Raw genomic sequence first — 26090 nt, 5'->3', positions numbered from 1 at the left:
TTAGCTATGTGAAAGTGGTAACTAGTCAACATTTAAATTTTATGATCATTTAAAGCATTTAATTTTTCTTGAAGTTTAATTGCTGGATCATTGTTAAAGCATTGTGCATTTATCGAACATCTTGCATCGCTTAGGTTATTTGATGATAAATGACTGTTTTATATGGTTTATATTTCTGCAACATTAAATAAATAATCATTTAATCATTAATTCCATAAGGCACTGGTACATTAATTCCTAAAATGAATCAAGTACTGGTATCGTCTTGCTGTGTCTCCCAACCCAACTGGTTCACAGTTGGTCTTCCCTTGTCCCATAGGGTCTACCCCCCTTAGCCTCAAGAGACGGCTTAAACAGAGAGATCGGGGATCAGGGTGACAGCCATCGGTCTGAGCGTTGTCGTGACAATCTGTGCAACAACAATACCCATCAATTATTTTAATTTGCTAAGTTTAGACTTTCGAGTCCTATTAACAATAATTAATTATTTTAATAAAATTGTCTCTGGGTGGAATTTCCCAAAACGCTTTCTGAGTTATTTGGAATACATGTTCACAAACCTCCCTGCAAAATTTTGAGACTTAGAGCACATTCGATGCTACCAAAAATCAACACTCACTCTTAGTGAGAAATGTGCTCTAGCAATGCCTCCCACTGAAGCATCACCCTGACTTCATAACATCGTCGTTTGCGTTGTTGATGTCTAACATGTTGTCCACCAACTACTGCGTTGTTGCTACAACTGTACTACTGCTGACACTACCATTGTCAACACTCATCCGTACTACAGCTTCCTCTTAATTTCTACATCCGTGCTGCTGCTGGCATTGCCACTGCCAACTACCCCTGCATTGCAAACTGTTGTTGCTACTGCATCAAAAATGGAAAAACCTCCCAAATTTCTGAACAAGTGTTCAGCATAGATGCATCTCAATGCTAAAAATCTGACTTTTTCTAGTCCCACGCTATCCCTCTGAAGCCACTGCATTGTTGTTGCTATTGCACTGTGCCTCCCTACACTGTTGCAACTCTGCACTACGCTGCTCAGACTTGGCATTCTAGCCACTGCATCTGTCGCTCCAACATTCCTCTGCACCAACTGACACTGATCCATCTTGCTACCTTTGATTTGGGCTCCCGTAGCAAAGAATTGATCCGAGAGGAGGGCTCCTCAAGGATCCTACCCATTTGTATCTCTTTCGAACTACAACTCTAAATCAGCCCACGTCCCTCCTGGAGGTGTTGACCCTGCCGCCTACACCTACCTACAAGTCAGTGAGAAAAGCCTTCAACCCCACAAGGTGTGGTTGGTGGCAGGGAACTCAGAGAAAGGGTTGTCACACTAATCCCGACTCTCTCCATTTGAGCTATCTCCTAGGTTAGCTAAGGGGGGTGGTCCCTAATGAAAACTTAAGTTAAAAAATGTGAGTTTCTAGGAGAGTGTTATAGTGAAAATGGATTACTTTTAAGGATTTATGAGCAAATATGAAGTGAGCAACTCAAAAGAACAATGCCAATCATTAATATGATTAAAAACCATAAAACCAATGCCTTATAAGGAATTTGCTCAACAATTTAAAGATATATTTGCTCAAAGTAAAATGCAATGCTCTTAAAAGAGAAAACAAAGTCACCCTAAAACGTAAATAAGAATTATTAGCACAAGAAATGTAAGATACAAAATGCTTTTGAGATAATCAACTTTATAAATCAAAACATGTGAAACATATCTTGACAAAACCCAAAAATTAGTAATTAACTTGGAATGTAAAAGAAAAGAAGTGCTAAATCAAGACATCAATATGCAATTAGACTTGAAACATGAAAAGAAAACACTTGTTTAAAATTATTACAATACTTGCTTTTGGAATAGACTTTGCATATGAAAACTCAAACTATCAAGAGACAAGTAAAGTAAATGTAATGAAAAGTGCTCCTGGTTAATTTTATTCATTAGCTCTACAACAAGATTACAATTTAACTCTTCAATCCTCAGACCTCACCCTCGCCCAATGATATAGATCTCACAGTGAGAAGTCAATAGAGGAGTAGAGAATCCCTAGGATGTCTATTTCAACCAACTTATGTTGGAAGTAAGATTTTAATGAGGCTTGGGGCCTTCCTACACTAAAATGCCTAGATGAAATGCAAATTGCGTTAATTCCCCATATTAAAATAATGATATATGCAAATGCTTCAAAGAGATTGATTTGCAATGCTTGAAAATGAAATAGCGTTCAACATAAATCGTAATTATAACTTCAATTGGAGGAAAAAATTAGCTTACAAGTGTTGCATGTGTTTCATCAATGAATTAAAATGATACGAGTAATTTGCTTGAAAGTAAAATTTGTTTCAAATAGACAATGACAATAAATTGCTCCAATATTCAAGATAACTATGTAGCATAAAATTGAAGCATGTATTCAAGTGCTCATGAAACAATTTACCAAGGTAAATGGAAACAAATCAAAGTTTGTTAAGAACATAAAATTATTGCATGTAAAGGATGAATTGCCCAAAGTAAAGTCTTAGCTTGTAGCTCCAAGCAACAATGAGAAAGAAAATGCAAAGCTCAAATGAAATTGTAACAAACTTTAACTTAATGAAATGTGATAGTGAGGTTGTGTTAATTCCCAATTAAAGCATGGATGTAAGTGAACGAAGTATGAAAGCTTAAACCATGCAAATGTCAATCCACCCAAGAGAAGTCTCCCTCTAAATGGGGAGATAGGATACCATGGGAGAAATCCCAAGCTCCCACAAGCAAGTTAGATCTTTTATTAATATTACAATGAGAAGAGGGCCCTTCAAAGTTCTCAACTATACTTCAAGGAGAGTCCTCACAATAATTGCTTGAAACTTGGACACTATACCTCTTTTCTTGAGAAAGTAGTGACAAGATCTCACAAAACTTATACAAGGGAAACAAGGTGTGAGTTTCCTCCAAATGCCCACGGCTTAGAGAGGAAAATGGGCAGCCCTCTAGTGAACTCGACATGGCCAAAATAAGCCTCAAAAGGGCTCACGACATCTTTGGAAATCAAACCCCCAACACTTGCCAAAGGTCTTGCAAACACTTGTTAGATGTTGTGGGAAGTTACTCTTCAAAATCTGCCACACAAGAATTAGCAAACAGTCCAAACAATGGCTGTAAAATAAGTTAAGTATTAATGGAAAAATCAGCAAGATAAAATGTATATATACAATTATAATTTACAAAAGGCTAAGCTAAAGAGTGAGTAAACTCTCATTTTTTCTTAGTTATCTTCAAGCTCTTAGATAGCAAATGAAAGAAATGAAGTACAATGTTTTTTTTAAAGAGATTTAAATTTAGAAGTTCTTGGCTTGTATACAAGCTATGTGTCGAAATCCCTACAAAACCACTTTGTAAGATAAGACTATGAAGGTTCAAAAACAAATGAGAGCTCATTTAAGAATGTGTCAAGAGTGAGTTGGTCTCTCCAAAGACTTCCGCTCACACTTGATTCTATAATCTCAACAAGATTGTTCCCTCTACAAAACCTCAATCAATAATTATTTCCATATAGATTTATCAATAAACAATGATAAAAAACTCTAGAGATTTATTAAAACCAACTAGAGCATTCTATACCTAGAGCATACTTCTAAATCAAATCTCAACACAAGATAGCTCTACATTAACAAATCTACAAGAGCATATGGAAACAAATTAGATCAAAGCATGAGTAAAAGGAATTATACCAATGCTCAACAATTCATCACACTCGAAAAGGAGGAACACCTCATGAATGAAACCCTAAAGCCTTTATTGATATTTCTGAAAGTGTATAAGGCAGCAGCGCATCCGCAAGAACAATAGCTAGTAACAATCTTCTCCAATGTGAGAGCTCATGGCTCTATTATATAGAGAGTTGCGAGCAAATCCCAATGAAGAATGACAATGACAAATGGCATTGGAGCCAATCCCAATGTAGAAGTGATTAAAAAAGTGGCATGAGGTGACAATCCCAAAGAGAAATTCGAATTTGTTGAATGGAGCTCCAATGGCAAGTGTAAAAATCGAATTCTGGCAAATGGACATCATTTTCTTCTTCCCTTATGTGCCAAATTCGAATTTTATGGTGGAATGACAAGTGTATATGGGTGGTAACCCATGTGGGGACAATGTCCCACAAAAATCTCCACCAAATATTCTCCCAAATCCTCTCAAATGTGCATTAACTTCACAAATTCGAATTTCCAAGCAGCTTTTTCATTTAATGCCAAAAATTCAATTCTATTTGATGATCCGGATTTAAACAGGAACGCAACAAATTACAGAGATAACCATATACACAAAGATGCAGCGGAATATGCTTACTTAAACCAGAAATGGAAATAAACCAGCTAGGGCGATGGTAGCTTATCTCTGAGAAGAGATGTGATGGCTACATGCCTCTGAACTGTGTTACAATGAGGCTCGAAGGCCTATTTATTGTTGAGAAACAATGGAAAACCCTTAACATTCCAAAACCTAACCCTAGGAGATGAAACGCCAAAACTGTGGGCCCCATTTGGGGTAAGTTGGTACATCAACTTCCCGGGGTCGTAACTTTGGCATATGATCTCCGTTTGACGCATACAATAGCTCGTTAGAAAGATCTATCCGAGCACTATCATTGTTGCCCCCGGATTCCAAAAAACGTCGTTTAGGGCCTCAAAACGGCTCCGGAAGTTCAGGACCCGAAAAACTGCTAAAAATAGTAAGTTGTGCTACAATTAAGGAAACTGAAAATGCTGAGAAAAACAATGGTGGGGGTCCAGGTGGACTTGGCAGGTGGCCACCAATATCCACCTGGATCATTCCTCCCCCCTTAGGAAGCAATGGTCCCCATTGCGTTGAGCTCCTCCATGAGATGAGGAAACTTTTGCTGAACCTGTTCCCTGGTGAGCCACTTGCCTTGCTGAAGGAGTTGGCCTGCTTTGACAACTCGATACAGTTGGATATTCTGTTGGCGAGTGTTCTTGATCTGTGTGTCCATGATCCGATCAGTTGCAGCTTGTTCCATGCAATCTGGATTTAATTCTGTGGGTTTGAGTTGTTCTGCAATGTCGGATGTGTCTAGCAATGGTGGAAAGTATGGCCGAAGGCGGTCCACATTGAACACTGGGTGCAGGCCAAGGAATGGGGGAATGCTGAGCTCAAATGCATTGTCTCCCATAGCCTTAGTAATGGTGTAAGGACCATATCGGAGTGGTCTTAATTTCCGATAGGCTCCAGTAAGGCGTTCCTTTTGCAAATGCAACCAAACTTTGTCGCCCACCTGAAACTTGTGTGGCACCCGATGTTGATCATGTCACTGCTTGTACTTGGCATTTGATTTCTCAAGAATGTCATGGACCTGCTGGCGAATATGTTGGATACGCTCAATGAAGCTGGTGGCCTTATCTGTTTCGAACTGGACATGAGCTGAATTCATTTGAGTAGCTGCAAGTGGCATGGCCACATCAATGGGGCATAGTGGCTGGAATCCCAAACCCACCTGAAAAGGGCTGTGGCCAGTGGAGCTGTGAAGAGCTCGGTTGTAGCTGTGCTGAACATAGGGGAGGCTCTCGTCCCATGTGCGTGGATGCTTTGAGTTATACATGCGCAGAATGTGCACAATCATCCTATTGACAACCTCTGTCTGCCCATCAGTTTGAGGATGGAAGGCTGTGGACTTCGTGAGTTTGGTGTCCAGCATTGACCAGAGACTGGACCAAAATGTGCTGAGAAACCGACTGTCCCGATCTGAGATGATAGACTGTGGGATCCCAAAGTGCACCCACACTCGTTCAAAGAAGAGTTTAGCAGTGGCTTCTGCTGTGATATTCTTCTTGCAGGCCATCATAATGGCCATCTTCGAGAACCTGTCGACGACCACAAAAACACAGTCATTTCCATGCTTAGTGGAAGGAAGGCCTGACATGTAATCCATGGAGATGGATTCCCAAGGTCGACTAGGGGTAGGCAACGGGGTATAGAGGTCGTGCTTCTTAATGGTCGGTTTGGCAATGGCACAGGCAGTACATGATCGGATGTACTTCCCAACATCCTGTCGAAGATTCGGCCAATAGAAATAATTTTGCAGTACTGCCACGGTTTTCTCGACCCCGAAATGCCCAGCAGCCCGACTGTAATGTGCTTCCCAAATCATCTTGGCACGCTCGCTTGAAGGAACACAAAGGTGACCGAGCTGGCATAATAGGGCACCCTGGAGGTGAAAATCTGCAACATGCCGACCCTCCAAGAGTGTCTGGTATGTGTGGCCGAATTCTGGGTCGCTTTTGTAGAGAAGTGGCCAATCAGAAGTCTCGTGCCCACAAGAGTTGAGCACGGTGGTTAACGCCATGATCGGTGGTCGACTGAGGCAATCTGCAACATTATTGGTGCTGCCCTTCTTATACTTGATATTCAAGTGGAACTGTTGCAGGTATGTAGACCACTTCTGATGGCGATCATTCTGCAATTTCCCTTGGGTCTGTATGAACTGCAGAGGTCGGTGGTCTGTGTGGATGACCGTTTCCTTCCCCAAAATGTAATGCTTCCATTGTCGACAGGCCTGTACAATGGAATACATCTCTTTATCATAAGTGGGGTACTTCCGGACTGTGTCTGAAAGTGTTTCACTGTAATATGCCACTGGATGTCCATGTTGAGTAAGGACTGCCCCAATAGCATAGTCAGAGGCATCTGTCTCGACCTCAAATGGTTGTTGTAGATCTGGTAACGCGAGCACTGGTGCCGTGCAGAGGCGATCCTTCAACTCCATGAATGCCTTCTGTTGAGATTCAGACCAAAAGAATTTTGCTTTCGCCCCTCCCTTGGTGACTTGACTCAAGGGCCAAGAAATATGAGAAAACCCCAACACAAACCTGCGGTAGAAGTTGGCAAGACCTAGAAAGCTGCGGAGCTCTGTTAGAGTGGTTGGAGAGGGCCAATCCCGAATGACTTGGATCTTGGCTGGATCGACATGCACCCCCTGTTCATCAATGATGTATCCCAGATACTGAACCTGGGTCATGCCAAAAGTGCATTTCTCCAAATTGGCACATAGCTTGTGTTGCCGCAGTGTTTGGAGAACCTGTCGGATGTGGTGGAGGTGCTCTTCCCAACTCTGGCTGAAGATCAGAATGTCATCCAAGTATACTACTACAAAGGAGTTGGTGAAAGGCCGCAAGATGTCATCCATTAGCCTCATAAAGGTTGCAGGAGCATTCGTCAATCCGAAAGGCATGACCAACCATTCGAAGAGGCCCTCCTTGGATTTGAAGGCAGTCTTCCACACATCAGAGGGTTCGATTGGTACCTGGTGATATCCTGACTTCAGGTCAATCTTGCTGAAATATTTCGCCCCCTTTAGTTGGTCTAGGAGGTCATCAATCCGCGGGATCGGGCACCTATTACGGACAGTGATCTTGTTCAGCGCCCGATAGTCAATACAGAGTCTCCACGTCCCATCCTTCTTCTGTACCAACACGATCGGGCTCCCACAGGGCGATGAACTCGGACGGATGTGACCTTTCTGCAGGAGCTCCTGAATCTGCCTCTTGATTTCATCGTTCTCCAGAACGGAGCGTCGATAAATTGGTCCATTGGGTAGCGGCGCCCCTGGGGTCAGATCGATGGAGTGCTTGACTTGACAGTGCAGAGGAACCCCTGCCGGAGAGGTGAAGATGTCCTCGTACTCCTCCACAATCTTGTCCATCTGTAGTTGTCGTGCAGAGGGACCCCGTCTGGAGGCCGCGGCCACTGTCTTCTTCTTTCCTTGAGGGCGTATCATCAGGAAAACAAATTTCCTGGTTTTGGAGATGATCTTACTGCATTGTTTTGCAGTAATCAAAGAGATGGCGGCAGGTGGTGCTACCTCTGGTATCCTGAACAACTTATTTCCCAATGTAATAATAACAGCACGGGGCCTTGATTCATACACAGCATGTCGCTTCCACAAGTATGGTTGTCCTAGTAATACATCACAAACTTCAAGGGGAGCAATGTCACACAATACCTCATCCGTGAAGGGCTTGATGTTGTATGGAAGGCGGCACTGCTGGCTCACGCGAAGATCTCGTCCTTGGTGAAGCCACCCAATGGTGTATGGTTGTGGATGTGCTGTGGTCGGTAAGCCCAACCGCTTCACGACCTCTGCCGAAATGAGGTTCTTTTGACTCCCGCTATCAACAATGAACTGTATCGGGGAGCCCTTTACCCACATCTGGGAGTGGAAGAGACGCTCCTCCTCTTCTGGATCTTCGGGTTCATTTTTCTGGATCTTTGCGGTAGCAACAGTGGCGCTGGGATCCGCATCAATGATCTGCTTCCCTTTTTCATACCCCTTATCGGGTTCTGACTCAGAGTCGGAACATGCATCTAATTCTGAAACCTTTAGCTCAGCCACCAGTGACTGCTTGGCCCGACACTCACTTGTGTTGTGAGTGGAGCTCTTATGGAACTCGCACCATTTTCCAGTGTCCTTTCTCGGCTTCGCGGCGTTGTTCTTTGCTTGCAGCTTCGACTGGTTGTCTTGGGCTGTCCCGCCTTGGCTTTGTCCTTTGTTCTGTGGTTTCGGGGCACCTTTCCCCTGCTTTGGATTCGCAGATCCAAAGTCTCGCTTCTTTTGTTTAAACTTCTGCTCGACCTTGACGGCATATCGGTATGCTGCGCCGAGCGAGGGGATGTTTAGGAATTGTATTTCTTCCTGGATGTACTTGTGCAGGCAGCCACGGTATTTGAGTATCAAATGTTGCTCCGAATCCTTGATACCCAACTCTGTGCGAAGGGTATGGAAAAGATTGGTGAACTCGGCACGTCTTGGTCCCTTCCCTGCCGCAGCGTGGTCCACTTTATGTATTCATCCTCATAGCTTCCGACAGGGTAGTACTACTCCTTGATGGCATCCCGGAACGAATCCCAGGTGGGTGCGGCTGAAAATAGCGAGCCAGTACTTTCATCCTTCTGCTCACAGTAGGTTTCCCACCAGTCCTTGACGTGGGGGGCTGCTTTGAGAAGAGCAAAAACAATCTTTTCCCGACTCGAAAATTCATGAACAGAAAAATAACCCTCTAGCAGATTTAACCATTTATCTACGGCATCTGCGTCTATCTGACCCTCGAATATGGGGATTTCGAAATTAACTTGTACCTTGAAGGGTGTGGCGTTTCCAGAGTAGCTGCTGGAAGCCAATGCGCCGCTTCTGGGTAGCCGCTGAAGGATCTAGGCAAAGCTGTCCATCATCGCGTTCCGTTGTCGCTCGAGGGCTTCTTCGAGCAAGATTTTGATGGGATCTCCTGCCCCCTCGTCTTTCTTCTCGTCCGCCATGGGAGGCCGTCGGGATTTGCGAGGCTGGTCTTGCAAAGGTTCAACCAGTTCAAGCCCTAACTCCTTATATCCCGACCTTGTTGGGGACATGCAAAGAAAAACAGAGAAAAAGCAGACCGCTCTGATACCACTGATCCGGATTTAAACAGGAACGCAACAAATTACAGAGATAACCATATACACAAAGATGCAGCGGAAATAATACTTCATTTCATTAATGGAAAATACTGGAATATGCTTACAACCAGAAATGGAAATAAACCAGCTAGGGCGATGGTAGCTTATCTCTGAGAAGAGATGTGATGGCTACATGTCTCTGAACTGTGTTACAATGAGGCTCGAAGGCCTATTTATTGTTGAGAAACAATGGAAAACCCTTAACATTCCAAAACCTAACTCTAGGAGATGAAACGCCAAAACTGTGGGCCCCGTTTGGGGTAAGTTGGTACATCAACTTCCCGGGGTCGTAACTTTGGCATATGATCTCCGTTTGACGCATACAATAGCTCGTTAGAAAGATCTATCCGAGCACTATCATTGTTGCCCCCGGATTCCCCAAAAAACGTCGTTTAGGCCTCAAAACGGCTCCGGAAGTTCAAGACCCGAAAAAACTGCTAAAAATAGTAAGTTGTGCTACAATTAAGGAAACTAAAAATGCTGAGAAAGACAATGGTGGGGGTCCAGGTGGACTTGGCAGGTGGCCACCAATATCCACCTGGATCATTTGAGCACATATCCTTTCCTTGATTTTACGAGTCCACATCACCTTGGGACTTCACTTTAACTCCCCCATAATTTTTCACTTCATTTCCACAACATTTAGCATGTGTGGATATTTATTTTTCTCCATGTATTTAATTTCTGACTAAATTAATTACCAAATTTCCCACTAAACTTGGGAAAAGTGGGTTTTGAGGGTCCATAACACATTATTAACCCCCAAAGTGTGTTACAGTAGAAAGTTGAGGGTGAGAGGTGTAATTTTGATTACTCATACCCCATACAACTTCTTTAGACTACACTTATTACAATTTAAATACAATTTTATTTGCAATTTTTGACCTATAGGAAATCTAAAAAATTAAAAAATGACTACCTAAACCTAACCAAATTCCACGAAAAAAATTTTGTGATCTAGTATGGTAATATACATCGACTCTAGACACTAAGATGTGTCAGGGGCTCAACCTTCAAACCGTCACCCCGGCTTTCGGGTAAAACGTGAGTGAAAAAACCCAGAAAATTAACTGTCTCTGAAAAAGAAGGGATAATTAACCAAATAAAAAAAAACACTCCAAGGTGTACTCGTTTGCTGATCGAGTCTCAACATCCTAGGCCTGTTACAGACTCAAAACTCATCATTACTAGTATCACTTATTACAATTCCCGTAGGGTGTGGAATCTGGATACAAGAAAGATGATGAGAAGATAGAAATAGAGTTAAAAAACTCTATTGACTGACGATATCTGATGGTACAAGTGTCCTCTAGATCATCCTTGGGCATGGAGTCTTCATGTAATTATCAGGTCCCACTCCAGTGGTCAACATTTGGCTCCATATGGGGATGCATGCTAGATACAAAGTGATAGTGTGCAAGAACCTAGAATCTGCATCAAACCGACAAAAGACATATATCAGCAGTGTCAATTCAAAATAGCATCAAATGAAATAAAGTAGAGAAACGAAGAAATGGAAATTTATTCTAAGAGCATAAATGACAACTTATTCATGAAATAAAACTACTTAAACAAAAATGACACGAGATAAGGTTAGAAATATGATACAAAAAGATGCCCCATGGCATCAAATGTCTTCGGTGAAATCCATCTTGAGAACCTGCCTACTCACAGGCAAGTCCATAGGTTCTTTTTTTGATGTGCCTTGCCCAATTCTGACTATTTTGGGACTATGACTTGCCCCAATATTAACATGTTTGTGGCCATCAGATATACCAAACCTCTTCCTTTTCCTTTTTTGATTATTGATGCGTTGAGGCTTGATCCTGCTCAAAACTAGTGGTTCATTTTTTATATCTTTTTTCTTTTTTCACTTTTTTCTTTTCTTCTTGGTTAATTGCGATGGTGATGATGATGCATTTATTGCCAATCCTACTGCTTTGTCTTGAAAATACTTTGATGGAAGATTTGAAGTACCCAAGCTTTTTGAGCTATGCCTAATCTCTTCGTTTTGAATCTGTTCTGTTAAGGGGGGGAAGGAAATTTGTCAACACTGCATCACTCCCTATTTGGCATGATTTATAGATAATCTCATTGTTGGGTTTCCTTGGATCTTCAACATGATATCTTTTCTCTAACTCTCGATCAAGTCTACAAAGATATTATCAGGCATGGGGATGGTGGCATATGATAAGTCCATTTGAAGGCTGTCGCCTAGATCTAATGCCCATTTTCTTGATAGGAGCATTCCCCATGAATCTGGAACATCTATCACAACAATATCCATAGTAATTATTCTATCTGTGTATGTAGCTAGGAAAACCTGTAAATCTTTAATTATCCCAGACACTTCAATTCTTTTAGAATCCATTGAACATATGTTGTGATAGGACCTAGAAGCCCTTAAATTCAGTTGCTCCATGACTTTCTTGGTCATGACATTTGATGAAGCCCCTGAATCAAGCATGCAGTTGTGTAAAAGACGATCATTCACTATCAAAGAAACATAAAATGGTAGATGATCTTCATTCCCCACATAACAGTTCATACTTTTCAATACAATTTCCTCATCTTCTGGTTCGTCACTAGGCTTTTCTTCCCTTTGAGTAACTTCAATGGCACTTAGTAACTTGGCCCTTTGAGATGGTATCTTTAAAAGTTCTGTCACTGGAATAGAAACCTTTGCATTATTCACCCAATTGCCCAAGTCAAAATTCAATTTTGAAGTAGGAGGAGAAAAAATTATGTGATTATTCTGGTCTTGGATATCCCTTCTTTGATAAGTCATCCCTTTGTGTTTTGTCATAGCAAGAATCTATCCAGATGTAGGTTTTTCCCCAAAAGTCTTAGTGACCTCGTCAAAATCTGTAATCATATTGTAAACCCCAAGATTATTAGGCCTATGGTCAATCTCTTGATTTCTCTCAAAGGTGTATATCTGATCTTCCATGGAGAACATATTCATTTGACCACTTGTCCCTTCCAACATGCCACTTTCCAGGATTCTCTTCACATATGGGCATGTGGCTTCTTCATGGAACTCATTACATGGCCTACAAAAAGGGGGAATCTGATCTACCATGTTGGTGGATTCCAATGGATTTGGAGGCCTATGCTCCTGTTGAGGGCCTTTATTATTTTTCCATCTATCATTTGGCCTAGTTTGGAATCTTTGCACTTGTAATCTCTCCATGGCCACCAACCTATTTTGCATGGTTTGCATTTCTTTGATGTGATTTGCTTCCATGCTCTTGATGAGTTGAGTTAATTCTTTAATAGGATCATGTGTAGTCTCTTCCTTGGCATTGCCTTTGTAATCATTTGATTTTGATGGCCCTCTATTGAAACCAAGAATTTCGGATTTTGCTGACTGCTTTCTAGCCCTTTCTATCTTCAAGGCTTCAAATTGAGCTACACTTAGATTCGTAGGCTCCTTCCTCCTCAACTCATAGGCAGTGTCAACCCCAAAAGCATCTAGATATGAGCATAAAAGAAATTCATCAGGAGGTTTAACAGTAGCAGGCATGCTTTTTACTAATTCATCGAATCTCTTGTTAAACTCCTCCATAGTCTCATTCTCATTTTTCTTCATGTTGCTAATGGCACTAATCAATGCCTATTTTCCTTCTTCTCTCCAAACTTATCTAAAAATGCAGTCAAAAAGGCTTGTAAAGAGTTATATGATTTAGCATATTGTTCAACGAACCAATCAAGAGCATCCTCTTCTAAAGATAAAAAAAAAAATCCTCATCTTCACATCCTCATAATTAGCAGTGTTACACCATTTAAAGATACAAACATTAAAGTTTTTCACATGTGATGTAGCACTAATGGCATTGTTACCTTGAAAGGAAGGCAACTTTTCAATAGCCTTGTCAGGGATATTGTGATGATAGCCATCTATGTTAGTGAAGTCACAAGGAGCAAAAAGATCATTCATGATGCTAGGCTCTACTTGTTCTTAAAAAAGAAAATAAATATCAGAAATAGCCTCTTGCCCAAGACTAACAAGACCTCTACTATGAGAAAGTCTATTCAACCTATCTCTAAAAACCCTTTCAGGATCAGAAGAGGGGCTAACTAGACCACTTGAATTTCTCCTAGTAAAGACTCTTGCAAAATTTGGATTGAGTGGAGTTGCCACTTGAGCAAGAATCTTAATATAAAGTTCAAAAATGCTAAACCAAAAGGTTAGTTGATTTCCCAAGTACAAGAAATCTTGTCCCCAACAACGGCACCAAAGATGTTGACCCTGCCGCCTACACCTACCTACAAGTCAGTGAGAAAAGCCTTCAACCCCACAAGGTGTGGTTGGTGGCAGGGAACTTAGAGAAGGGGCTGTCACACTAATCCCAACTCTCTCTGTTTGAGCTATCTCCTAGGTTAGCTAAGGGGGGTGGTTCCTAATGAAAAGTTAAGTTAAAAGATGTGAGTTTCTAGGAGAGTGTTATAGTGGAAATGAATTACTTTTAAGGATTTATGAGCAAATATGAAGTGAGCAACTTGAAATAACAATGCCAATCATTAATATGATTAAAAACCATAAAACCAGTGCCTTATAAGGAATTTTCTCAACAATTTAAAGATATATTTGCTCAAAGTAAAATGCAATGCTCTCAAAAGAGAAAACAAAGTCACCCTGAAATGTAAATAAGAATTGTTAGCATAAGATATATAAGATTCAAAATGCTTTTGAGATAATCAACTTTATAAATCAAAACATGTGAAAAATATCTTGACAAAACCCAAAAATTAGTAATTAACTTGGAAATGTAAAAGAAAGTTAGTGCTAAACCAAGACAACCATATGCAATTAGACTTGAAACATGAAAAGAAAACACTTGTTTGAAATGATTACAATACTTGCTTTTCGAATAGATTTTGCATGTGAAAACTCAAACCATCAAGAGACAAGTAAAGTAAATGTAATGGAAAGTGTTCTTGGTTAATTTTATTAATTAGCTCTACAACAAGATTACAATTTAATTCTTCAATCCTCAGACCTCACCTTCGCCCAATGATATGGATCTCACAGTGAGGAGTCAATAGAGTAGAGGATCCCTAAGATGTCTACTTCAACCAACTTATGTTGGAGGTAAAATTTTAATGAGGCTTGGGGCCTTCCTACACTAAAATGCCTAGATGAAATGCAAATTGTGTTAATTCCCCAAATTAAAATAAGGATACATGCAAATGCTTCAAAGAGATTGATTTGCAATGCTTGAAAATGAAATAGTGTTCAACATAAGTTGCAATTATAACTTCAATTGGAAGAATAAAATTAGCTTACAAGTGTTGCATGTGTTTCATCAATGAATTAAAATGATACGAGTAATTTGCCTTAAACTAAAATTTGTTTCAAATAGACAATGAAAATAAATTGCTCCAATATTCAAGATAACAATGTAGCATAAAATTGAAGCATGTATTCAAGTGCTCATGAAACAATTTACCAAGGTAAAGGGAAACGAATCAAAGTTTGTTAAGAATATAAAATGCTTGCATGTAAAGGATGAATTGCCCAAAGTAAAGTGTAAGCTTGTACCTCAAAGCAACGATGAGAAAGAAAATGCAAAGCTCAAATGAAATTGTAACAAACTTTAACATAATGAAATGTGATAGTGAGTTTGTGTTAATTCCCAATTAAAGCATACATGTAAGTGAATGAAGTATGAAAGCCTAAACCATGCAAATGTCAATCCACCCAAGAGAAGCCTCCCTCTAAATGGGGAGATAGGATACCATGGGAGAAATCCCAAGCTCCCACAAGCAAGTTAGATCTTTTATTAATATTACAATGAGAAGAGGGCCCTTCAAAGTTCTCAACTATACTTCAAGGAGAGTCCTCACAATAATTGCTTGAAACTTGGACACTAGACCTCTTTTCTTGAGAAAGTAGTGACAAGATCTCACAAAACTCATGCAAGGGAAACATGGTGTGAGTTTCCTTCAAATGCCCACGGCTTAGAGAGGAAAATGGACAGCCCTCTAGTGAACTCAACTTGGCCAAAATAAGCCTCAAAAGGGCTCACAACATCCTTGGAAATCGAACCCCCAACACTTGCCAAAGGTCCTGCAAACACTTGTTAGATGTTGCGGGAAGTTGCTCTTCAAAATATGCCACACAAGAGTTAGCAAACAATCCAAACAATGGCTGCAAAATAAGTTAAGTATTAATGGAAAAATCAACAAGATAAAATATATATGTACAATTATAATTTACAAAACGTTAAGCTAAAGAGTGAGAGTAAACTCTCGTTTTTGCTTTAGCCATCTTCAAGCTCTTAGATAGCAAATGAAAGGAATGAAGTACAATGTTTTTCTTTAAAAAAGATTTAAATTTAGAAGTTCTTGGCTTGTGTGCAAGCTATGTGCCGAAATCCCTGCAAAAACCACTTTGTAAGATAAGACAATGAAGGTTCAAAGAACAAATGAGAGCTCCTTTAAAAATGTATCAAGTGTGGGTTGGTCTCTCCAAAGACTTCCCCTCACACTTGATTCTGTAATCCCAACAAGATTGTTTCCTCTACAAAACTTCAATCAAGAATTAGTTCCATATAGATCTATCAATAAACAATGATAAGAAACTCCAGAGATTTATTTATAGCCAACTAGAGCATTCTATACCTAGAGCATAGTTCTAAATCAAATGTCAATGCAAGATAGCTCTACATTAACAAATCTATAAGAGCATATGGAAGCAAATTAGATCAAAGCATGAGTAAAAGGAATTATAGTAATGCTCAACAATTCATCACACTTGAAAAGGAGGAACACCTCATGAATGAATCTCCAAAGTCTTTATTGATATTTTTGAAAGTGTACAAGGTAGCAACGCTTCCGCAAGCACAATAGCTAGTAACAATATTCTCCAATGTGAGAGCCCATGGCTTTGTTATATAGAGAGTTGGGAGCAAATCCCAATGAAGAATGGCAATGACAAATGGAATTGGAGCCAATCCCAATGTAGAAGTGATTAAACAAGTGGCATGAAGTGACAATCCCTAGGAGAAATTCGAATTTGTTGAATGGAGCTCCAATGGCAAGTGTAAAAATCGAATTCTGGCAAGTGGGCATCATTTTCTTCTTCCCTTATGTGCCAAATTCGAATTTTATGGTGGAATGACAAGTGTATATGGGTGGTATCCCATGTGGGGACCATTTCCCACAAAAATATCCACCAAATATTCTCCCAAATCCTCCCAAATGTGCATTAACTTCACAAATTCGAATTTCCAAACAACTTTTTCATTTAATGCCAGAAATTCGATTTTATTTGAACACATGTCCTTTCTTTGATTTTAGGGGTCCACATCACCTTGGAACTTCACTTTAACTCCCCCATAATTTTCCACCTCATTTCCACAATATTTAGCATGTGTGGATATTTACTTTTCTCCATTTATTTAATTTTTGGCTTAATTAATTGCCAAATTTCCCACTAAACTTAGGAAAAGTGGGTTTTGAGGGTCCAAAACACATTATTAACCCCTCAAAGTGTGTTATAGTAGAAATTTGACGGTGAGAGGTGTATGTTTCATTACTCATACCCCATAAAACTTCTTTAGACTACACTTATTACAATTTAAATACAATTTTATTTGCAATTTTTAACCTGCGGGAAATCTAAAAAATTAAAAAATGACTACTTAGACCTAATCAAATTCCACGAAATTTTTTGCATGATCTATATGGTAATATACATCGACTCTAGACACTAAGATGTGTCATGGGCTCAACCTTCAAACCATCACCTCGGCTTTGGGGTAAAACGTGAGTAAAGAAACCCAGAAAATTATCCGCCTCTGAAAAAAGGGATAATTAACCAGATAAAAAAACACTCCAAGGTGTACTCGTTTACTGATCGAGTCCCAATATCCTAGGCCTGTTACAGACTCAAAACTCATCATTACTAGTATCACTTATTACAATTCCCCGTAGGGTGTGGAATTTGGGTACAAGAAAGATGATGAGAAGATAGGAGTTAAAAAACTCTGTTGACTGACGATATCTTATGGTACAAGTGTCCTCTGGATCATCCTTGGGCATGGAGTCTTCATGTAATTATCAGGTCCCACTCCAGTGGTCAACATGAGGTATCTCGGTTGTCATGGCAAACTCCTCCTCCTCAATCTTCGTGGGTGCAGCTTTCGGATCGTGCTTCTCATCTTTGTCCTTCTTCCTGAGAGGACATTGTGTTGCGTAGTGACCCATTTCACCACACCTGAAGCATTTGATCTTCAAGACGTCTTTCTTCCGCCTCCACTACTCCTGCTGCCCCTTGGATGCAAGCGCTACATTCTCTGTCTCCTCCGTGGACTTCGACCCATTGCTGCTGCTTCCATCAAGCTTACACTTGACTAGATCTCTCCTCAGCTCTTCCTGCTTGAGAGTTGCCCACATACTATCCCAATCTGGCAAAGTTGCCCTACCCAAGATGCTCTAGACAAAGAATTGCCACTCTTCTGAGATTGGGTTTAGGGTCAGTCTCACCATGTCGAAACCTTGAGGTGTAGACCCCAAAGCTGCTATCTCGTCCCGGGTCTCCTGAAGCTTCGTGAGAAATGGATCTATGCACTCCCCCTTCTGCATCTATGCAGATCTCAGCTTCTGCTCTGAGTACATCTTCCATTGCTCGGAAGATCCCTGATACAACGTCGCCAAGGCGTCCCACATCTCCTTAGCAGTCCCTCTACTAGCAATGTGACATACCATGTGATCCTTTACTCCATCAAGGATCATCCTCTTGGCTTTCACTATTTCTCCCTTGTACTTCTTTAGCTGATCTGGATCCACGGGCTCAACCACAACGTTGTCGACAGGCCTTGAGAAAATACTCATTTAGAAGGCACAACATCCCTGCCTTCCAGATCACATAGTTGGATACCCCATCCAACCCATCCTGATCTCCCAGTCGACGGTTGCCATCTCTGCCACGAAAATGTCGAACTACTCCTCTCGGTTTCTTACTGTTGTTGCTCAGCCAATAAGAAAACAAACTTCTTAGTGGGAAGTCTATTGAGAAAAAAATTCCCTTAATGTGCTTCTCCTCTTCTTCTGACGTCTTTCAGCCCAACAATCTGCCTGCTAAAAGATTGTGTCCCACAAGCTCTTTCCTCGCGCTAATGCTGCTACGTTGCTCCCTCTGGCATGGCAAGATTTCGATCTAGAAGCCCCTCCTCTCTATCGAATCACTCAAAGAGAGATTTTCCTCGAAAATTCATCCCTCTTGGCCTGGACTGCGCCTACACCATTTATAATAATATGTCGAAACAAGAAACTAAACAATAGAAAGATACAACACAAATGAGACAGCTATTTTTGGACAAATGTCCCCAGAAAAACCCAATGCAAGAAAACCGGTGCAGCAGATCTGAGGGTTTTTATTATTAAGCAGAAGTTATTTCTGAATACAACCTCTGGATGCCTTGTTGGCAACCCAGTACAAAGAATATCACTCAGCAGAAGAAATTAGTGAGATTATCTTACTTTACACTGCAAGTCCCGACTAATCTGACAGCAGAAACGACGAGTCCCCGACTACTTTTGTGTTGCCCCTACACAGTCACTGCATGGGCCTGCGCCATAGCCCCTAAGGCACTGCGTCACCTCTTTGCTGAATCGATTTTTTCTCAGGAGCTGACTCCAACCATCCTGGCTCAGAATGTCCAACTCTCCTGCAAATTTCGAACCTCTGCGTGGAAGGCTCTGCACTGCTCTGCTTGAGCCCTTCCTGGCTCTGCGTCACCCCCTCTGGGCACTGCGTCACCACCTCTGTGTGTCTTTTTGCCTCTCTAGTGAGTATTCTTAGCTCCGAAGAAGATACTTCAGCCAAAACTCTCTCTGCCCCTCTCTGCGTGATCACTACGAAATCACTGCGTTGCTCTAGCTTCAACATTTAGATCTGACTGGTCAGCTCTCTGTGTGTCTTCCAAATGACCCTCAAGCCTCCTTAAATAATCTTCTTGTTGACATTCAACGACCCAAATTAGAAACTAATCAATGGCTAAGATCATTTTTTCTTGATTCTCGTCTTCTTCTAGAAGTTACACCCACAGTTAGATTAATACACATTAATTATTTTAATTTCCTAAGTGTAGACTTAGGATCCCATTAAAAATAATTAATTATTTTAATAAAACTGTCTCTGGGTGGAATTTCCCAAAACACTTTCTGGGTTCTTTGGAATACATGTGCCCAAGCCTCCCTGCAAAATTTGAGACTTAGAGCACATCTGATGCTACCAGAAATCAACAAACTTTGCCTCCCTCAACCCAATGCGTAAGGATGATAACGTTGTAGATCCCATCAGTGTGCTTCTGAAGCCAACTTTGCCAAAAACCTAACGCATGGCCTCTCTGTTGCCCCTCATCAATGGTTAGCCCAAAGGATGGCTGCACATCTTCCTCCATCATAGACTCAACATGAGCCTCCAACTACTCCTCCATAGACAACCCAACACGCAAGACATGCTCACCAGTCAGCTGCAGGTGATTGTCGTCCAACAACTCTGTCATGGACTTGGAGGCCTCTGTACCTATTGGCTCCTCAACAATGGTGGAGTTGTCTTTTGGCACCTCATCAACATGTGGTGCGTCGCTATCACCTGAGAACTCGATCAAAACCCCGGATACCTCATCAATGGATACCTCAACAATGGATGATGCCTCATCAATGCATGGATGCTCAAATGTCTCCTTGCCAACCATGGCTCCTTCAACTACTCTTTCATCTTCTTCCTTAATACTCCTCATCATCCCTACAAAATCCCACTGAATCTCCATTGGTTTGTGCATGCCCCTTAGTTCACAGAATTCCCAAAAAGAAAGGAACACCTGAATGCCATGACCCAGTGATTGGTATGCCTTCCAGTTTGCTCCCAATAACTCCACATTAGTTGCAATCATGTCTGGATTCCCAACTATGGAATGAATCAACTTGTCCCCCACATCCATCGTCATTTGTTGTATCCTAATCACCTCATTCAAGGTTACCGTCATGTTGTTTGATTCTAATCTTTCCCACATGATTATGGCTCTGATACCACTGTAATATCCCTGAGGAAAATTAACAGTAAATATGCAAAGCAAACATAGACAAAAACACCATAAAACAATAAAAACAATCAGACCACAAATTGGCACCAAAATTGCATTGTTGTACTTTTTTATTAATGAAAATGGATGTACAATGAGGTGTTGGAATGAGTGCACCTGAGCTTGCTCAAGGCAAGCTAGCAAAGCGTAAAATGAAAAGTAAGACACCCTCCTCCAATCTGCCGCTATGCTGCTCAAGTACTATGTTGTAGATAACTAGAAATATGTTGTTGGCTGAATGGAACTACTGTTAGGGCCTCCTCGTGTGCTCAGAAAATTCTGGGAAGTTAACCCTGGGCTCTCCACCAATAACCCACAAAAGCCCACAAAAGAATTGGCCAATGCTTGACTTTGGAAATACAGCCCTATTTCCCCTAGCTCCTCTGGTTGCTCGCTGAATTGGGACCCCTGTTTGACCCCTCAAATTTGCCCAGAAAATTTCTAGGAATTTGGGATTGTGATCCTTGCCCAAAACCCAGAAAAACCTAGAATGGGTTTTCCTTGATTCCAACCTTCAAAAATTGACCCTTTACAACTTGGCCTTCCTCCAATTTTGAATATTGTTGTTGTGACTAACCCTATCAATCTCTACTCTCCCAACTCCAACAATCCTCCTCAAATGGCCCCCAAATGATCTCTGAGCACCCCAGTCCCAAACTCCCCTGGATAGTGCTGCCCCAAAGAGTCTCACTCCAATCACTGTGCAATCATGGAGGAGATGATGCAGTCCTGTGTATGATGAAATGAGAGTTGTGTGTAGGATGGCCCTCTTATCTGTAACTACTCTCTATACCACTGAAAATCGACCCTCCTAGTAGTGCGAAAAGGAAAAGTGAAACTCCCTCCTTGGGTTGGCACTCGAAGTCCACCGAAGCAAGGGTTGAGATCTCTGCTCGAAGACACTCATGTGCTAAACAGCACTGCAAACTTGGCTTCAGCTCAAGCGTGCTATGTCAAAAACACAATTTCTAAATAGATGAATGAATGCCAAAAATGAGTGCCTCTTGCTCTATTTATCAAAATCCTCCAAGATGCCCATGTGGGCCCAACTCGACTTCCCCCACCAACTTCGCTCCAATGGGAGCGTACTCCTCATGTGGACCGTAATTTTCCATGAGGTGGCCCCCACGCTCCACTAGAGCTACAATATTTCCCTTCCTTCCTAATGTTTGGGCCCCCACTTAATCCCAAAATTCATGTGGGACCTCTAAACCCACATTTCCTAAATGCAAACATGAAATAAGACAAAATTGGGCAAGATTGATATTTCCCTTAGAAATATTGCTAAGCAGAAATATCACATTCTAATAAGCATATCATATCTGTAATATTCCTCAGTTTGGCATTATCCCAAGACGGTAACCCAAGTAAATTCAGAATTTTAATGAAGAACTATTGATTAGATAGAATCTGTTTGTGTCATTGTGACTGAAATTGGTTGCGTAATTTTGCTTCTACTAACTAAGCTAAGAATCTAGTTGTGCACTTACTCAATAGATCTATAATTTGCTAGGTCAATGAATTGTCAGGTGCTACATTCATAACATGACTAAGGCTGCATTGCAAAGTAAGTATGCTGTAATCATTTGGTTTCTAGCATTGCATTCCCTGCAGGAAACACTGACCAGTCCATTAAGAGCAACTCTTGCAAATGATCTAATCATCTACTGATAGTCTTTAGAAGCCTTTACATGGGGAGAAACCTCAGGACAGCATTTGACTTATGAATGTAAGAATATACTGATGAGTCAATGACATGATCTTTGTAATGTAAAACTTGACAGTTTTGCAGACTGTTATAGTGCATAGAAAAATTCAAAAATGCTTTCTATGTTTTGGAAAATGAAATAATTCTTGAAAAACAGATTGATATAAACATATGTATCAATGTTTAAACTTTAAAGTAAATTACTACCAATACAGGTCCCAAAGAAATCAGAAAATATTTCTTAAGCCTCGTGCATACTGCAAAGGTATCAAACCATAATAAAAGAAGTATAACTTCAAGCAAACTGTGCTTTGCAAACTTCCCAGAAAATGGGGAAGAGAGAAGCTTACAACTATATATCTATACATCAAACATTACATGAATGAACCAATGTACTCTTTTCTTTTGGCATATCAGGATAAACAATGTTACTGTCTTTTCAGGATTTCGTTTACGACATTCCATTTGATTTTGCAGAAGATGTGATTCCCTTACTGGATTGTTCAGGCACTTCAGTGGATCACCATGTTTCCGATTAAGAGCATCACAGATGGCTGTTACAAAATCTGAAGCAGTCATGTTTGTTGTTTCTCTGTCATGCGAACCATTAAGCAGAAGAACCTGTTATATTTTAACAAGTGTTGGTGCAACAAATTAATTAGAAAGTCCATGATGTAGTGATTTGAGGAAGATAATCATATTTTTGGCAAAATCCATCCAACAACCAAAACAGAAAGTTTTCAAAACATTTTATTCATATAAAACTAATCTCAGCTTATTATTTACGTAGCAATTCTAAAAATGTGCCATCTAGGAAAGTAATATATATTTGTAATGCACAAATAGAGAGATAGAAGAAAAATATATACCAAATAACCATCTTTTTTCAGATGTTTCAAATGTTTTAACACCATGAACCCCACACTTAAATATGTTATCAGAGTGCATAACGTATGAAATCAAATAGATAGATTATTACCTTAAGGCAAGAAGTCATAGATATGGTCTCACCAACCCCATGCAATACCTGTTCCAGATTTTTAATTTAAATTAGCAAAAGCAAATACCCATGATTGGAAGACGTAAAACTCAGATAATCAAGAAAAAGAATGCAGTGCTGTGAAAATTCCTGAAGTTGTCCCCAACAGTAAACATTTTGATAAGTCAATGTTTCAAATCCAATAACTGGATACATAATCAGGACAGGAGAGTCAGAAACGAAGGAAGAAGAAGTAAATATAAGATCATGAGAGGAAGAGAAAAGAAAGGTCAGCTCCAAGGAGAAAACCCAATTAAAAAAAGACAAAAAAAAAAAGTGAAAACCCTAAAATAAAAGGAAAAACTTAAAAGATTTTTAGGTTAAAGTTATATAAAGATTATATTAATATATTAAATAATAATTAGATTAAAGTTATATTAATAATTAAATAATTGTAATGTTCTTAGATGTGACGTAAAAAGGTGTATATAGAATCTAGATTAAGGGAAAATAAGAATAGGAAGAGGATCATAGGAATAAGATAAGATGAGAGAATAAAGGGGGCTAAAGGAAAGAAAAAACCTATGTTGCCAGGAAATGTGGGTTCGGGGATGGGTACGTCACTTTTTGAAACAGGGTGCGTGGGTTTGTCGAGGGTGTATATATATATATTTTCCAACTTTAAACAAAAAAAATACTTATGATTTAAACTTAAAATTTAAACATGCACATCATTGAACATTCAACAGTCACATTGAAATTTCAAAATTTGTAGATTGATATAAAGTGCAAATTGGGGTTTACATATTAATAAGAATCATGATATATGTCCATTGTCATACTACATTCAAAATTTGCCTCAAGGCATCTCCAAACATGAACTAGGAAATCTCAAAATAGTGAACAATGGCTTCCTCAAGCCATGTCATTAGCATCCATGTCATCAGCATCACTTAGATCTTCAGGCAGCATGCTCTCTAGCTACATCGCTACAATAGTAATGACCTTAACATAGCTACAATAGAATGACATTCGGCCTACACAATGAATCTATAGTGGCCATGTCTATGTCGAAATTGCAGAAAGAGAAGTAAAAAGGCTGAGCTTGAAAAAAATTATAACAAAATAATTAAAAAAATGGACCCTAACGTTCCTGATTTTGGGTTCCACGCACCCGTTGTCGGGGTTCAGCGCACCCAATTAGACAAAAGAACCCAAATTTTGGTTGCAAGGAACCCGGTGCTTACTTGGAGAACCCGTTTATTTTAGGTGTGTTTTAGAAGAACCCATACCCGAACCCAATACTTGGGGACAAGAACCCCACCCCTGGGTTCGCAAACCCGTGCAACGTAGGAAAAAACCAAAAACAAAAACAAGGAAAATAAATAAGGAATCATAAAAAAAATAATAAATAATTAAATTTAATATAATAATGTAAGGAATTAAAGTTAATAATATAATATAATAGGTATTAATCAATTTAATAAAATAATAGATATTAATTAATCGAAATAAAATTACATATATTAAATAAATAGAAATAAAATAAAAATAGAAGGGTAAAGAAGGGGGCAAGCGAAAGGAAAACAAAAAGCAAACAAGAACAAAAGGGAGACAAAAACAAGAAAGAAAAAGAGACAAAACAAGGAGCCTGAAAGGAAACAATAAGGGAAAAAGAAAAGAGAAGAGACCAAAGGGAAAAGCATAAAAGAAAAGCAAATTAAAAAAATTAGGTCAAAAGAAAAGAGAAGAAGACGAAGCAAAAGGGAAGGAAAGGGGGAAAGAAAAGGAGACCAAAGGGAAAGAAAAAGGAGAAGGGAGGACCAATAGTGACTAACACGGTAGAAACACAAGATGTTCTAAGCCTGACTGATGTGGGAACTAGAATGATTAATCAAAGGAAGCCAACTTCTATTGATTTCAGGGCCACCATCTTTGTTTAAGTTTCTAGGGTTTTTAACAATTTCCAAAGCTTCTCTTATGCATCACTTGAAATGACGAGTCTCTCTCGCTAGAATTTGGGTGTCTTCAACACAAACATTGTGTTTTGTTTTGACAAAATGTTCAACTATGGCCGAGGAGGTGATGTGTTCACATTTAATGTCTACTATCTGTTCCCTTATTCTAGTCTTGAAGGATCTCACTAATATAGTGTCTTCCACAAGAACATGTAACTTTGTAGACCCCTTTTTGTCGATGGTTTTCAATCTTATCCTAAATTAAATTCATCCTCTATTTCATAGTGATCAAGGCTTTAGAAGATATTGTGATATTCTTCCTCTTCAAGACCCTTGCAATTTTATTAGTAATTCCTTGTATATAGGGATCTCAAATAACCAAGAAAAAGAAATCAAAGCAATCAAAGAAGCCAATGGGTGTGTACTCTAGCAACAAGTTCCATGGTCATCAAATTTGTATTAACATTGAAAGCCATTCAAAATCCCTTATATGGGTCCATATGAGGCAATGCGTAAGCCTTGGGTGATTTTTCATAGCATCGAAATGCCCCTCATAGCACGGCCTCTTAGTCAAAGGATCGTTGTAAGTTATTATCAACGTTGTAAGTTACTATCAGCGTTGTTAAAACGTAACTAGGTCTTATTACTAAAGTATGCACGAGGACCGTTGTAAGTTACTATGAGCATTGTTAAAATGTAACTAGGTGTTATTACTAAAGTATGCACAAGATCTTGAGTGTTTGAGTTAGAGGAAGGTTCCTTTAATCTTTAATGAGTGATCTTTCCTTGGATGGATATATCTACACATTTTGATGCATGTTCTTTCTTTGAATTGTACTTTTGAGGCATT

At 39.9% G+C, this 26090-nt stretch overlaps 1 protein-coding gene across 1 annotated transcript in view; it reads right to left on the bottom strand.

Annotated features, from left to right (window-relative positions):
* MEE18 (maternal effect embryo arrest 18) overlaps positions 1–26090 on the bottom strand; it is a 433784-nt gene that overhangs the window by 103743 nt on the left and 303951 nt on the right. Inside the window, 2 exon segments of the mRNA XM_089404666.1 lie at positions 22799–22924; positions 23283–23330. Coding sequence (XP_089260792.1) covers positions 22799–22924; positions 23283–23330 — 174 coding nt within the window.

The sequence above is a fragment of the Pinus tabuliformis genome, chromosome 2_2, assembly GCF_031772625.1.
Source record: "Pinus tabuliformis cultivar Carrire ecotype Pingquan chromosome 2_2, CPIR1, whole genome shotgun sequence".
NCBI lineage: Eukaryota > Viridiplantae > Streptophyta > Pinopsida > Pinales > Pinaceae > Pinus > Pinus tabuliformis.
The sequence above is the reverse complement of the archived record's forward strand: the minus strand, read 5'-3'. Positions and strand labels throughout refer to the sequence as shown.